Source organism: Artemia sp. Qi Xiang Cuo, chromosome 9 (genome assembly GCF_049724085.1).
Source record: "Artemia sp. Qi Xiang Cuo chromosome 9, ASM4972408v1, whole genome shotgun sequence".
Lineage (NCBI taxonomy): Eukaryota > Metazoa > Arthropoda > Branchiopoda > Anostraca > Artemiidae > Artemia > Artemia sp. Qi Xiang Cuo.
Window position 1 is genome coordinate 39290899 of NC_142802.1, and position 17227 is coordinate 39308125.

The 17227-nt window shown below is 36.3% G+C and overlaps 1 protein-coding gene across 5 annotated transcripts in view; it reads left to right on the forward strand.

Moving 5' to 3' along the window:
• Nucleotides 1-17227, forward strand: part of Gclc (glutamate--cysteine ligase) — a 104031-nt gene that overhangs the window by 74374 nt on the left and 12430 nt on the right. For all 5 annotated transcript variants that reach the window (XM_089094537.1, XM_089094538.1, XM_089094540.1 and 2 more), the window contains exons 9-12: nucleotides 765-936; nucleotides 7863-8060; nucleotides 9078-9209; nucleotides 11387-11568. In XM_089094537.1, the coding sequence (XP_088950663.1) occupies nucleotides 765-936; nucleotides 7863-8060; nucleotides 9078-9209; nucleotides 11387-11568 (684 nt within the window). The remainder of the gene's footprint in view (nucleotides 1-764; nucleotides 937-7862; nucleotides 8061-9077; nucleotides 9210-11386; nucleotides 11569-17227) is intronic.

Sequence of the window (17227 nt, forward strand, 5' to 3'; positions counted from 1 at the left end):
CTTTGAAGTCTGGTGTATTCTAAAATAGGCTGTATATTTTCGTTTCTATGCAAGCTACTAAATAAATTGCTGTTTTTCTGATAAGTAACTCGAGAATGCTTAAATATGTTCTTCAGTTTTGGTGTTTCATAGAAAACTTCGTTGCATGAAGATGAAAAAATCACCGAAAATTGACAATAGGCCTTGATGCAAAGTACGGCCGTAAAATCTTTGTCTTTGTGCATCTTTGGTTTTAAAAAGGTTGTATTTAAGTTCGAAGGAAATGATGATTTTTTTTAAAAAGAAGACTTATTTTATTTATATAAAAAAACACAATGAAATGAATCATTGTTCCACTCATGGAAAGAAGAAAAAGATGCTGATTTTGAGTTGTCACTTCACTTTGACGATGTTGAAGGAAAGAGTGACCGATTCTTTGGTAAAAGATGTTAGGTTAGGTTAGGTTTTTTATGCTACTTTCTAATTTTATGCCTCTATCTCTACTTGTAGTCACCCTTTTCTTATTTCAGATGCGTTGCTAGGCATGAATCTATTTAGGCTACCTGATAATGCAGTAGCCCCTCCTCCCCCCTTATTGAACCCTACGCACCTGTCATAACGTTGATACTAACAAATGAAAAGAGAGCTGGAAACTAATTCCTTTCTTTTTTACCATCTCTGTTTTGTTTTAGAATCATTCGACATAAAAGGTGTGATGGATTAAACTTTGTCATAAACTTGCAATATAAATACGGAATATTTATTAAAGTTCTTTTCCTTTTTAGATATAATGACATCCCATTAGTTATAAATGAAGAAGCGTATAAAACTCTGTTAGAGGCGAATGTCTGCGAACCCATTGCTCGACACGTAGCGCATCTTTTCATTCGTGACCCAGTTTCGCTCTTCAGTGAAAAAATCAATTTAGATGATGAGGAAAATACTGACCATTTCGAAGTATTTTATTTTTTATTCGCATACTTTCCCCTTCTTTCTTTGTTTAACTCCTCTTGTCTATTCTTTTTTCTATTTGTGCTGTAGCAAAAACATTTTGGTTTTGTTCTGTTTTTTTTTTTTTTTTGCCAGTCATTTGAGTTCATCGCGAGAAATTAAAAACAAGAAGCTTCTTTTTAACTGAATGTAAGTAGTTTCTTTAAAACAAAATGAACAGGAAATATTCCGTAAGTGACGTGAGTTACCCCTTCCACAACCTTACTCTTTACGCTAAGTATCAAAGTTCTTTAGAAAATACTTTTTCTTTAAACTTAACGGCCCTTGTGTTTCAGTAGTCGTTCTTAAAGAATTGGGATAAAAATTCAAACTTTAGCGGAAAGAGTGAGGGATGAGGACAGTGGCAGATCCAGAGAGGGGGATCGCCCCCCCCCCCCTAGACGGGCTGTAATTTTTTGTTTTTGTTTTACTGTAGTTATGGAAGTTTGCATTAACGCATGTTCTAACTACTGTAACTAGACTCTAAAACCGTTTTACATTAGGTTCAATCAACTGTAGACAATCGAGGCGTGCGTCCTGAAAATCAGATCATTTGCCCCTTCTTTCTGGCTTGGGTTGACAATGTATCCCAATCTTTGAATTTGTCTTGTTTTTTCGTGATAAATTCGTAGGCTTCTTCTTGGGACAATTCACTTGCGGCTAAATGAGATGTTGCCTTGCGATGTAAATTCTCTAGTTGCAAAAAATACGTTACTATTATAGTAAACGGCATAATTGTAAACACTGCTCATAAATATTCAAAATATGGATGAATATGTAAACACGTAGATCAGCTAATTAGGTAAAAATATGTGGTATACTCATAGTAGGGTGTGTCCAATTAAATAAATTCAGCATAAATTGACATACTGTATATATGTTGTTGTAGGTTTACATCCGTTAACAGTTTAAAAGCATGTATGAAGAAATCTCTTTTTGAAGATTGGGTTAAAGTTTATACATCTGTCAGTGGGTTTTAATTCAGTCCTAGTTTAATTTTCAAATTCAGGAGATGCACTTGTTTCCTTTCCAGCATTTTACAATTCAATAGAATATGCTCAGGGGTTTCTTTTGTGTTCTTACAGTACCTGCAAAATGGGCTACTGGCAACTTCTCCATTTGGCTGCTTAATTTTATATGAAAAGGAATGGTGGTTGAAGTTAGCTGTGTTTGTACAAACTGCTTGGCACCAGAAAAATACGTTTCGAAACAGCACTGAGCAACGTTTTTATCCTCTTGACGAGAAATTTAGCAGTTTGGCTGATTGTCCGTCAAAACAGCGGGAATTCGAAATGTAAAGTTGACATTATGTTCACAAAAAAGATAATAAATCAAAGTTTATATTTTGACTGGCCTCCTTCCAAGTGGGGGCCAGGTGGATCTGGTTTTGACATTCAGTCAAGGAAAATGGCAAAAATATTGATAACAGGCAAATCAATACAACAAATAAATCAGCTAATATACTTGATCAAAAAAAGGATAATAATTGTAATCTTCCTCAATTTGGTAGTAAAAAGGATAATAATCTTATTTTCTAGCCGTTTTTGTAGCAGTCCACAGCTTTTCCTCGACTGCTGTTTCCTCCTCGAGTATTTCTCACCTTATTGCATAGCAACAGTTTACCCGGTATATTTTAGCTAGTTCTTTCCAGTCACCTCCCTGTTCGAGACGTAACGCAAACGGACCTGAACGTTCTGAAATGTCAAAACAAACATTTCGTTCCAGTGTATAGTGAAATTTGAATGTACGTCTGTCACGAGAAGCCTCTCAGAACGGTTAGTGTAACTGCAAGTAGCTCTTCAATTAGTTCTGTTGTAGGTGACGAACATGGACAAATTCCGGACACTTTGCAATCTTCTGTTAACCCCGTAAGCATTCAGAGTGATCATCTAACAACACCCTCGCCCCCTACCCTGTTTCCGGAAAACGATATTAGGATCCACATCGGTGCTATACATGCCATTGACGACCGAATAAATTGCGAGCTTCCGGAGAGGACATGGAAACTGCCGATTGGATACCAAATGCCGCATTCTGTTCATTTAAAGCGGGGGAAAGATCAAAAAAGGTACTTGAACGATTCTCATTTGCAGAGTTTCCACTGGCTTGTATATTCTGCTGCCCAGAAAGGCCTTTTTTACAAACACTGCCCTCTTTTTGTAACTGGGGCTAGCGGGGGTACAAGCAGACAGGTTTCCCTACAAATGCTGGTCACAGAGCCTGTCACAAAATTTGCTGAGTTACTGGGAAAAGATGGAGACCTGACAGTACATGTTAATTCCCAGTACCATCGTGACGCGGTAGAAGCCTGAGAGTCGTTTCTAAGAGCCTATTATTCTCCGCAAGAATCTATAAATAACCGCGTTAACAAACAGCGAATGAAGCAAGTAACACAAAATAGAGAGAGGCTTAAGCCGATTCTGGAATCAATCATATTTATAGGAAGGCAGAATATTCCACTTAGGGGCCATCGAGATGATGGCAGCTTAAACTTGGATGACATGCCGCTTTCCAACGAAGGAAACTTCCGACAACTACTACGTTATCGTGTTGAAAGTGGTGACAGTAAATTAAAGGAACAACTGAAAATATGGGGGAAAATGCTACCTTTATCAGCAAAACAACTCAAAACCGGTTGATTGAGTTTTGTGCGAAAGAAGTCATAAGTGCCATTCTAGAGAGAGTAAAGTCAACAAGGTATTATGGCATTATTTTCGATGAGACAACAGATCTGTCACCTTCATAGCAACTTAGTTTAGCTCTCTGCTATGCCTTATATAGGTTATATAGGTTGTATGCCTTATGTTGGTTTTGTTGACGTTCATCATGCCACCTTTGAAAGTTCTTCTGCAGACAAAGAGCCGACTTTCAACGGAAAAGTGATTGGCCAGCTAGTTCTAAGCCTCTCGGAAGAAATTGGTTTGAATCTACTTGACTGTGTTGGAATCGGGACGGACTGGTGTGCAATGATGGTATCAAATAACTGTGGTGTTGTAGTGGAAATCCAGAAAAAAGCTATAAACACGTCTCGTTGTCCCTGCTTTAACCATGCCCTGAACCTTTCCTTTTCATTAAGCTCAGCTGTTTCGAGCATCAGAAATGCCATAAGCATCATAAAAGAAGTTTCGCATTTTTAATGCATCTGCAAAGAAAAATTATGTCTTCAATAAGGTTCTGAAAGCTAAGCTCACGGGAAAGTGCGAGACGAGGAGGATCGAGCGGCACGAGTCACTTATGCAGTTTGTGTCTGAACTTCCAAAAATCATCCAGTCTTTGGAACGCATCAGTCACTGGAGTGAATCAGTAGTTGCTCTGAAGGCAAAGACGCATGTGACAGTGTTATATAGTGCGGAATTCGTGGTTTCCTTTCAGTGTCTGCGCAGCATTTTCGCTGTGACCTTTATTCTTAGTCGGATATTCCAGAAGAAGACTTAGGACTTGGGTACTGCCAATGGCCGCGTTTCGAATCTTTTGGATGTTTTGGAAAATTGACGGGAAACGTGTGACGAAGAGTTCGCATTAGTATTCGATCAAGTAAAAGAATTGTCAGATGAAATCCAATTGTCTGTTGAAGTTCCAAGGATTACACATAGACGGGTTCATCGAAATAGTTCTCCTCATACTACGCCTAAAGAATATTACCGACGTGCTGTTTTTCTACCTATGCTCGACTCATTCGTAAGTGACTGAAAGAGCTGATTCGCAAGAGACACGCTGAACTCTTTCCGTTTAACAGTACTGCTGCCATCAAATATTGTGAATTGTTCTGATGATTTGCTGCAATCTTCCATCAAAGAGATCTCTAGCATCTACGGTCAACTTCTTGGCTTAACCATACTGTCTACCAGCGCAACGCTTGTTTTGGCAGAAGCGCATCTGTGGAGAAGTAGATGGCTTTGGGTTAAAAGAGAAGGACGTATTTTTCCTTGTTCAGCGGAAGAAACTGCCAAGGAATGTGACAGAGGCTTATATCCATATATCAGCTCACTTCTTGCTATTTTCATATCTTTTCCAGTGAGCCTGGCATCTGCCAAGCGTAGCTTCTCAACTTTACGCAAACTGAAAACCTGGCTCAGAGCTCCGATGGGGCAAATTAGACTTACTGGTTTGGCCCTCCTTAATGTGCACCGTGACATCGATATCAGCACTGACAGGGTAATCGACAGGTTTTCGACGAGTGGACGTAGAAAACTTCAATTGTTCTTATTAGCAGTTGTCAGTTGATCAAGTACACTTCTTGTAAGCATTATTGTAATATATGAAAACATCATTTTTTTTAAATAAGAGACCGACCGGGAAACTTAAAACGCGAAAAAAATCACCCTTGTTTGGCTGATTTTCCCAGCAACCCCTGGGGAAAATGATTGCAGCATTTTTCCCAGGGGTTGCTGGGGTTCATGTCATTCCCAGATGTATATTTATTGGACCTCTCAACTGTGCTAAATCAAATGGCTGTCGTGAAATTTTAACTGGATGTCTATGGGGAAAAGGGGGCCGTGGGAGTTGCCCTCCAATCTTTTTGGTCACTTAGAAAGAACGCTATAGCTTTTGATTTCTTTTTGAATGGGTCCTCTCCCGATCTCCTAGGGCAATTGGCTTGAAACAATCACCCCTAGGAAAACAAACAATATATAAACCCGCATCCTTGATCTTTCTTCTGGCAAAAAAACGAAATTCTATATTTTTGCTAATAGGAGCTTGAAGCGTCTAGAGCAGGATTCTTTCTTATGTCAGATCTTGTGGTGTAATTTTCATTAACATCACTTGGCTTCTAGGGGTGTTTCCTCACTTTTTCAAAAATCGGGCAAGTTTTCTTGGGCTCGTAAATTTTGATGGGTAATATTAAACTTGGAATCAGCATATATGGAATCAGCATAAAAAGCCAATTCTTTTGAAATATTAATGGTTATAATTTTTTTTTTTTTGAGTTTCAGTTACTATTGGGCCGAGTCGCTCCTTACTTACAGTTCGATGCCATGAACTACTTGAAAGCTGTGGGGGGCTAAACTTCAAGGTTTTTACGGAAGGTTTGGACCTCAGGTGGGATTAATGAGTGTGATAATACATGTTGGAAAGTTGTGCACAATTTCTGGGCCAAAAAGAATGGGATTTTGTTTTTCTTTGGGTTATAACCTACTGTTTCTGGTAAAAAGTTGAGTTTTATCGTCTATGTCGGAAACGACTGTTTAAAGTTGTTCCACTAAGCTTTCGTTTCTTACAGCAGTATCTGTTCTCAAGTAAGTAGCTCCTCTCTAGCTGACAAGCAGAAAAGCGCCAGTTTTGAATTGAAGTTAAAATAAAATCTAACAGTTCTTTAGATGTGTGATGGCTTCCTCGCCCTATCTCCAAAGAAAATTTCTTGAAATAACAAATAGAAAACCTAGGCATCCAAAAAATGAATATTTTCTTACTCGTGCCATCTTCGCTAGTGCTACCATTTTCTTAAGCACTGCCATCTTCTGCTACTTGGTCTCTCTATTTATGAATTCGATTGCGTTTGTCTGCTCGTTTTCAGCGTTTGGGATTGTTGCATTATCGCATTTTCTTCAATACCTCTCTTATCACTGAAGAAACCGGAGCTGGTACTTCACTTTTTCCTTAGTGTGTTTAAATCTATATTTACTGTATTACGTTAGTGTTTTTAAGCTACTTCTAATAAACATAATATTCCTGCTAGAATTGGGCAAAATAAAGAGTGGTAATAACTTAAACTCTTACATAACTGTAAGAGTTGCAAGTTGGGCCATATGAACGATTGCCTCAAATCGACGAGTGTGTAAGTTTCCACAATTTGAGTTAAATTTGGTGAAGATGACTAAATAAAAAATTTAAAACTGTGAATAATATTGATGAATGTAACTAACAAGGTCTCCCAGATATGCTTTATTGATATTCTTTTTTTGTTCTCTTGTCTCGTCCATCTTTTTAGCTGTTGCTGTAGGTAGATGGAAGGGAATCAAAAACAACACGTTTATTGATATTCTTTTCTTGTTCTCTTGTCTCGTCCATCTTTTTAGCTGTTGCTGTAGGTAGATGGAAGGGAATCGAAAAGAACATTTTATGTTTTATGGTTTTGATGTTTGTGGAGTTGCCATTTGAACCATGTTTTTTTTTAGTTTTTCTGTTATCTTTTTTTTTTTGGGGGGGGGGGGCTAAACTTGATACAGTTAAGTTTAGGTTATATTGGGTTGTATGGATATCTGATAATGTGAATTTTTTTTTGTATCTGAGTTTTTTAATAGTTGAATAGGATTAATAATATTAGAAACATGGCTCGTGGTTATTCTTGACGAGCCGATCACATGGCGTGATATTAGTTTTTTAGTAAACAAATGTGTTCAGTTGATGGATATTGTGTGTGGTTAGTATCGTCGTGGTATATATCGAACAAAATAAAATAATGAATGCAAAAAACGAGATAAGTCCGTGTAAAACCGTGTAAAGCCAAAACGTCTTAGTCCGTGTAAAAACAAGCTTAACTCTGACTCGCTATAGCTACGAGTTTAATCCTCCTACGATGTGAAGCCGAGATGTGCGTATGGAAATATGTTCTAACTATGAAAATGAATTCATGTTTGGCTCAGATGCTTTCTCAAATCCTAGGAAACGCCTTGACCTGGTAATCTAAATTTCAAGAGAAGCAGACACTTCACTAAACTTGGAGAACAAATTAAAAGCTTGGAATATTTTGAGTACAAATAGAAGCAGGGGGAAATAGAAAATTTAAATTTGGTCTTTAGATCTACTCCTAAAAGTTTCATTCTCGTAGAACAAAAGCTTCTCATGTTAGAATTTAGCCTCTCTTCTACCAAAACAGGGTATGTGGCCTTTGTAGAATTAAAGACATAAATATATAAATCTCCTTCTAAGATAACTGATATTTGTAATTTCAGAATATACAATCCACAAACTGGCAAACAATGAGGTTCAAGCCGCCACCCCCACATAGTTCAGTTGGTTGGAGAGTCGAATTTCGCCCCTGTGAAGTCCAGTTCACTGATTTTGAAAATGCTGCCATTGTATGCTTTGTTGTTTTATTGACCAGAGTCATGTTGTCATTCAATCTTAATTTCCTAATCCCTATTTCAAAGGTAAGATTTGGTGCCTCGGTTCTTGACCTAAAGTCATTTGTTTAGACATGTTCCCATAAGCTATGCACTGAAGTCCTCTCTGCACAGAATTGATTTGCTAATTTTGAATGTCGATATCTTTATTTCCCAATAGCAAATTAAGTTTTGGCGAACCTATGACTGCTACGCGAGTAAAAGTGAATTAATTTTCTCATGAAATCCTCATTATGGGTAGATTTTAAGAGACAGTTTATTTTCGCCTTTTGTCACCCCCTAAAAAGAAACTCGAATGAATCTGTTTCTTTTTTTTACTTTGTCTAGTATCTTTGTATATGGAAGTTAACTGGGAAAAGAGAAGAAAAATCCAAAGAAGTAAGATCGTTTTTGTTTTATATTTTTGCAAATGATTGTAATTTTCCCAAAACAAAACTAATCAGAGAGTATATTTCGGTGAAGACAGGATACTTGTTTGACTCTCTTGTACAATACTAGAATTATTGGCTTTTATTGCATAACCTGGTTCCCGATGTTTTCTTTACTTGTTTATTTTTGGTATATGCGGTAGCTTATGTCCACGTTTGCCGCTACTTGCTTTGTTTTTATTAGAACGTGCGAAGTTAGAAAAAAACATCAAATTTAGGCTCCTGAAGTTAAGCTGCTAAAACGGGATCTGTGTATTTTAGTTGCAATTTGATAACACCAATTTGCTCCGAGAATTGTGATAAACCTCCAAAAAAAGCTGAGAAAAATAAACCGAAACGAAATTAGGTGCTTTGTTTTACTATTGCTCTAAAAAGAGTAAGACATTTTCAGAACATTGCAACACCTGCTGTAATATTGCCTTTCCATGGAAAAAAAAAAATACTGTTCATTAATGTCCGGACATAGTTCTAGCAAGAATGTTTTTCATCATCAAGAATTTGGGACACGGTATTTTAAAAATGACGCGGAGAACTGATTTGTTTCGCTTTGATATTAAACCAACCATTGACCTTTATCTCCCAGGTATGTACATGGCTCTTGTTGTTTTTATTACAGGTTGATGACAACATGCAAAGAGCCCAAAAGCGAGATGCAGTTAAAAACGAAAAGTTCTTCTTTAGGAAAGATCCACTCACCGCTGATAGTAGCTGTGAAGAAATGACAGTTAATGAGATTGTAAATGGAAAGGTAAGGTAGGATGTATACTCTCTCTCTCTCTCTCTCTCTCTCTCTCTCTCTCTCTCTCTCTCTCTCTCTCTCTCTCTCTCTCTCTTTCTTTCTTTTTCTCTCTTTCTCTCCCTCTCCCTCTCATACTCTGGAAACTATGTCTTGTTGAAATTACTCAATGTGTTGATCCAACTTACCTTCTTTTTTTTGTCAGAAATCAAAACGTTGATATTTATAAGATTTTTTTTTATTGATCTGAATCTTTCTTTCTTTTCATTTTGCTATAGTTATTTTTCATGAATGGTTAAATTTGTTGCATCGACCGCTTGCAAACCTCGTATGCTGAAAATTTTCAACTTCTCAAAGGAAGGAATGAAGTAAATCTCTCACTTTGTCAATTGGTAACAAATACTAAATACGCCAAAAATTAAAAGGTGGAGCGTAAAATTTCTAAATCTACAGATATTAAATTCTTAGATTTATGAAAAATAAAGAACTAGATTACTTGAAATGAATGTGACAACAACCACAATTTTTCCTCATGTTAAAAAGGTAATGAATAAATGGAATTTCTTTAGGTAATAGGTTTCATTTGAATCAGAAATGTTTTCTTTGAACTCCTAAATTAGACTTTTTGCTACATAAAATTACGTATCTCGCGCTGTAATATTTATGTAGTATGCTATGCATAGGTTTTGTTCTTCTGGTTGCAGTTCATATTTGTGTATTTTGAATTGTTTATCTTACAATATGTAATTGTTCACTCTTTATCACGTAAGTTCTTTAGGCATTATTTATCTGGAACTGACACTGAAGATGGACAGTGAATATCAGTCCGAAATTACGGCTTCGTTTTTTTTTGTCTTAATTCCGTTCGTTTCTTTTTGTGTTTTTTCCCGTCATGTCTGGCTGATTCAGGGTCACAAATGATAATATTGGTCGGCAATGTGCGTTTTGATTATAGTGTAATATATGGGAAATATCTTTGATATAGTCCTGTTTTCCTGAGATTTTTTCCCTGCTTTCCTGAGATTTGATATAGTCCTCTTTGGTGGTGAAATGGTATATTTAGTTCGAAGAAAGTGACATCCCTGTGCATGTCTCGAGTAATAACAAAATCAAACTATTCAAGAGGACAGAAAACTATTTGTTTTTATGCATTGTAATATACATTGTTTTGCCTGTGCCAAATAATCTAACCGTAGAAAGACAATCTAATTTTCATATCAATCATTTTTGTCTTTTTTTTAATGTTCAGGTGTTCTCTGCCTTAATAGTACAGTGAAGATATTAGGATGGCTAGTTTTTCGACAAAGATTCTGCAATCTAGAAAATATTCAAAACTGATGCTTACAATAAGGAAATTGACTCATTTATTATGCCTTTGGAAAAGTTTTTGAGCTTCGCAATCTAGAAAAAGCAGGCAGCTCTTTTTTCTCTTTTTTTCGGTTAAGTAGAATGTTCAGGTATTTCAGTTTTCAAAAGATATACTGGCTGGTTTCATAGTAAAGACCCAAAATATTCAGAGTGAATTAAACTGGGATAAATGTGTTAAAAATTTGTTTTGTTTTTGTTTGTTTTTCTTGCCAGAAACTCAGAAATCAAACGAGTTTAAAGATTTAATTTACGTTCATATGTTTACCTACCCTACAGGACTAGTTTATTTTCTTAGAGCTAAGATATTTAACTTTAACAAGGGTTAGAAAATCGGGCTGCCCAGTCGTAACTGTTTGGGGTCATTGGTTTCCCTTTATTTATTCTTTCAAATCTCTCCTTCTAAGATAGGTCAATTTAGATATATAAGATGAATACAAACCCTTTTGTTTATTTATTTGAAAAACTCGACATCACTAAAATCTGAAAAAAAACAAGATTTAATATTATTGAAGGGATAAGAGTTTCAAAGTTTTTTGGGTGGAGGATGGGGTGTGAGGACTGAACCAAAAATGAGGTTTGTTTTTATTGTTTGATCATGGAAACATTAACGATGCAATTTTTTTAGTTAGAGCCAGAAGATGGGGAAATTTAGACATTAAAAACTAAAGCAGATAAAAGAGACAAGGTGTATACGATTTAATTTGTTTTAATAATATATAATTTATTAAATTTTTGCCATATAATTTTTATTTTTGCAATATATCAATATATATTTTGCAATATAATATATAATTTTTGTAATTATAACACAACTTTTTCAGGAAGGATTTTTTCCGGGTCTTATTCCATTGATCTTAAATTTTCTGAATTCTGTTGAAGTGGATGCTGATACTCATTGTAGTATCCGTCAGTACCTCAAGTTTATTTCACGACGTGCTAGTGGAGATCTTGAAACAACAGCTTCTTGGATTCGAAATTTTGTCCGTAGCCATCCAGCATACAAGTAAATAGTTTTTATGGTAGCTTGATGAGTGCATACTTCAGATCAGTTTTGTGTCAAATATTCAAGTCGCTCCAACTGATTGAGTTTACCAACTTTTTTTTTCTTCTAAGATTTTGAACTTGGGGAAACTATTGAGAGATTTCTTCAAGCTTAGCTATAATACAAGAATTATTTTGGAGATTATTAATAATATCTCCATGTAGTTGTATTCTGTAATTACGAATAAAACTCTAACTTTTTTTCTAATGTGTTAGATTCCTTTCCTTTCAAAACGATCGTATATCTCTTAGAATAAATACATAAATGCAACTACGAACTTATAGACAGATAAAGAATATAATAACAATAGAAATGCTAAATCAGTTAATGTATGGCGTTTGGCCGTTCTTGTGCTTTTACGTCTTAGAAAACTGTGTATTAACTATATTTTAAGTTATAAAAAAATCCCATTTCTGTAAAATTGTTACTACTATTCCTATGTGTTTATTATTTGTTTAGTATATTTATTATCATTTATTTATAGTATTTCATTTCTAATTTATCTGGCTTAAGATTTTTTTTTGTTCTCTGTATTTTTTTATATTTTCTTTTTTGTCATCTTCGTAACAATTCCACAGGTTTATACTCTAGGTTCGCTCAGCTGATTTTTCTCATAAAAGTGGCTGTTTTTTGCTTTCCGTCAGATTTCATCTATTTTTTGGTGCAAGTTCATGTGTCATGACGATTTAACAGATGTGTTTAAGCATTTCAACTGAGCAATTGGAAAATGCTCGAGTTTAAAGGAAATAGAAACTTCCTGGGAGGGTGTAAAGAGGGATGCTTTGAATAGATTGGGATGGAGGAAGAGTGTGCGTAGCTGTGTTGGCCTGAGGCGGCTTGATGCTGCAGTGAGTTGTTAGTAGTAGTAGTAACAATTGGAAAACGCATTGGTTGAAAAAATTAGTGCCATTTTATCTAATTCCATGTTTATAGTTTTGCTGTTTGCATTATAGCGGATAAAAGCATTTTATCCTTTTATAAAAAGGAACCTATTTGAAAAAAAAATAGTTTTGAAATTGTGCTTTATGTGCTGAGCACTTGGTGCTTTGCGTTGGAAAAAACGCGGCTATGTGAAACTAGTCTTCCTGGTCGATTAATTTTCTATAATATAATGGTTAAAAACAGTTTTAAATGCTATTCATCTGGTAATTGATTTTCGTAAGTTCATCAAGTCATGAATGTTTCAGAATATTGCTGAAACTTCAGAGTGAATCCAAAGAGACATTTATTCTTTTGTGTTGCTAAGATATTTTTTTACGTATTGACGTAGAAAAAGTTTTATTCCAATACTTTTAACTATTCCAATTATTTTTGTTATCTGTTATTTATTGCAATTTGGGGAAAAAAGAAAGGTGATTAGGACCGCTTTCCTTTTGGACATACCTTAAAAACAGGCGAGCAAAATTTTAATTTTGAAGTCCTTATTATATGGACACAAGCGATTAACATGGGGTTAACATAGCAAGTGAGAGCATACATAACATGGACACTGGCAGGAGAAGGTGGGGAATTGTCCCCCTTAAAATATTATTAAATTTCAATTTGGGGCCTAGGCTGATGTATCTTTGTCCCCATTTGTCCTCAGATTATATAGGAATAAGGCATTTTCATTTTAAGAAAGATATAACCACCTTTCAGTTCAATTATCTTGCTTCAATTTATCACCATTTATATCTAGCTATCAAGGAGGCACACTTGTGCCTCTTTAAAGAGGCGACCCACCACAATGTTAAGCGATTTCCGGTCCTAGCGGTCGCAGAGAGACGGCGGTGATCGCATTTTGTAGCCTAAGCTCAAACTAAGACACATGCAAAATTTCACCCCCCTCCGACTTTATCTTCATGGGGGAAAGTGGGCCGGAAGTTTCGACCCTCTCACCACAGCCCCCCCCCCCTTAACGTTGTCCGATCGGGCTGAAATTTATAGTATAAGTTTTCCTAGGGCCCGGGCGCTTATCCTCAAAATTTCAGCTCAATCCGATCACTCCTTCCCTGTTTTCCAAAAACCAAATATACCCACTTAATGTTCATCAATTTTTTTTTTTTTTTTTTTGTTAGCCACGCCTACAGGCCACAGTTGGCAACAGATCCGGGTGAATGAAGACTCATTCGAAGTGGAATTTGACCTGTTAGGCCCTTATGATATTTTCAGACCGAAAAAATTATCCCCCGAATCTACATTTACGAAAAACCTCGTTTTCCTATAAGAGCCCATGTTAATTTTTGAAATTCCTAAAAGCATAGTATTTCATTATTAAATTAGATCAAAATAGTCCTCTTAACCAGATAAGACCGACTGCAAGCTTCCAAAAATTCCAGCTCTTTCCCAGAAGTTCTTTTTTGTCGAAAAACGAAAATCTTACTTTCTATTTGCTTGCGTCGAAAATAGATTGCACAGACTAAAAATAAATTATCAACAGGCTCTGATGGTACAGTGGTCACTATTGTTGTCTGTCATGCGAAAGACTCGGGTTCGATTCCCCGTAGGAGTAAATCTTTTATATATAGAATTTAAAGTAGTATCTTTTAAATTTAAAGTCTAAAAAAGAAACTCAGTCTCTTTTTTAAATCCAATCTATTAAATACTTCGGCTCAACAGGCGTCTCCAGAAGACACGATCAAGCTAACAGTTAGTCAAGCAATAATAAGTAATAAACTGTACAAAAACGTGCAGACATTATTTGAAAAAAACTACGTTTTCTAAAGAGTTAAAGAGGCTGAGTCATAAGTTAAAAAATAAACGAACCTTAAAACATACAGGGATTAGGAGGTACAGTTGGGGGCCTGCCGCCCCCCAAACCGCCCGCTTTTCCAGCCTCTTTTGTTAAGGTTTTTATTTTGGGGGTCTGCCGCCCCCCTCAACCCCCGCTTTTTCCCTTGCAAAGAAATGCTTTGCAACACGAACGAAGTCTGCTTGAATTTTTTTACCGTAAGAACATCCTATTGCATCTCCTTGATTAGAAACAGTTCTGAGCCTGTTTGCTGGATTTTTTACAGGAGATTTTTCCCTAACCGATAACAATCTATAATGTGATGAACTTGGTACGACCAACTGATTGCAGGCTACAGGACTTAAAAAACCTTAACAAAAGAGGCTGCAAAAGCGGGGGTTTGGGGGCGGCAGCCCCCCAACTGTACCTCCTAATCCCTGTCGTTTTAAGGTTTGAACTTGTGACTCAGCCTCTTTAACTCTTTAGAAAACGTAGTTTTTTTTTCAAATAATTGCAACATAAATTACCTTGATATTAGCCACAATCTTTCGTTCCCTGATAACGTTCATACGTTACGTTCATACGTTCTGCTAAATATTTAATGCTGGTGTCTTTGATATTATTTTGCTTAGTATGTTGCTAATTCTTTCTTATTCTTACTGTCATTTGTTAGTACATACTCAACACAACGGAAAAAAAAGAAAAGGAAAAAGAATGTACACTAACTTTGCAAAAAATAAATAGAAACTGCACTTAAACAAATAATAAACACTAGCTAGTTGTATTTATATTGTTTTAGATATATTGTCTCAGCAAGTTACATTATTTTACATTAAAATACTAACTGTCAAACACGCACAATGTATTAGCAGGGGGTACCAAGGAAGGATCATCATCTTTCTATTATATTCAGTCGATGAAGTTACAGCTTTTTCAATCTGGTTACTTCGGTCCTCCAAACTAATATTAAATTTCAAGCCCATGTTGGGAGTTGAAGCAGTCATGAACCAAACCTGTAGAGGCTTTATCTTTGAAACCATGGAACTTACACTTATTGGCCTTAAATTCAAAACCAAGCTCTAGGTATCCATCTTGCAGGCTTTTGAAAGTTTGCAAAACTCTAAAACTTAGCGGCGCACTTGCCCCTGCCTCGCCCTCCCCACCCCCTCTCCCAATGTTAACGTCAATTCCTAAAATGAGGCAATGATTTACGCCCGTTTAACGGCAAGAAGAAGCAATGCCGCATGATTTAGCGATTCAAAGGCCTGACAGGTATCGAGTCCTCCAGAAAATATGGGAAAACTAGAAGTCTTACATTTAATGAGCAAATTGACAGAGCAGACAGTGCCTCGGGACGCCAATATCCACCATAATCCACCAAATCTACCACGAAGTGATGAAGTGGATCGCAACACTTCGTCTCAAACTCGTTTATAACAATTAATTGAAACAGAATGTCATTACACTTTTTGAGTTATGGCTAGTTTTCAGTAAAGCACAAATGATATTCAAGCCTTTAGACGGTTTAGAGAAGTAGTAGCCCCACTCTTATTTGTGGTAATTTCTGTTCATTGTTGGTTTCATCCACAGTTTATATAATTATCCAGTATGATCATTCCCTATCTCACCCATTATAAAAACTCGGACCGGGGTGCGAGTGCTCCGGAGAACGTTTTTGCAGATAGAAACATAAGCGGCATCAGATCTTTTCACGGGTAGACAAGTCAGACGCGAAACAATCGGAAACAAGTGGAAATACGCTATTACGAATAATGCACTATATAACAATTTCTCATTAATAGACGCAAACACACTGATCCATAAGTGAAGAAAGAAGTGGGAGGAGCTTTTTGTTCGCACCGAGAACGAAGACCAGAAATGATCTGCGATAAGCTTACTGGATAATTATATAAACTGTGGTTTCGTCTTGAGCATCCGTAGACCTATCTATGATTTTTAAGTTGCATGTGATTAAAAATTTTTGGTTTCATCTACTCATTTCTTAGCAATTGTTTTCTCTTTTGATTTTTAATATTGTTCTGTAAACAGAGAGGGAATTAAATTACTATTTCTTACTGTCATTTGTTAGTACATACTCAACACAACGGAAAAAAAAGAAAAGGAAAAAGAATGTACACTAACTTTGCAAAAAATAAATAGAAACTGCACTTAAACAAATAATAAACACTAGCTAGTTGTATTTATATTGTTTTAGATATATTGTCTCAGCAAGTTACATTATTTTACATTAAAATACTAACTGTCAAACACGCACAATGTATTAGCAGGGGGTACCAAGGAAGGATCATCATCTTTCTATTATATTCAGTCGATGAAGTTACAGCTTTTTCAATCTGGTTACTTCGGTCCTCCAAACTAATATTAAATTTCAAGCCCATGTTGGGAGTTGAAGCAGTCATGAACCAAACCTGTAGAGGCTTTATCTTTGAAACCATGGAACTTACACTTATTGGCCTTAAATTCAAAACCAAGCTCTAGGTATCCATCTTGCAGGCTTTTGAAAGTTTGCAAAACTCTAAAACTTAGCGGCGCACTTGCCCCTGCCTCGCCCTCCCCACCCCCTCTCCCAATGTTAACGTCAATTCCTAAAATGAGGCAATGATTTACGCCCGTTTAAAGGCAAGAAGAAGCAATGCCGCATGATTTAGCGATTAAAAGGCCTGACAGGTATCGAGTCCTCCAGAAAATATGGGAAAACTAGAAGTCTTACATTTAATGAGCAAATTGACAGAGCAGACAGTGCCTCGGGACGCCAATATCCACCATAATCCACCAAATCTACCACGAAGTGATGAAGTGGATCGCAACACTTCGTCTCAAACTCGTTTATAACAATTAATTGAAACAGAATGTCATTACACTTTTTGAGTTATGGCTAGTTTTCAGTAA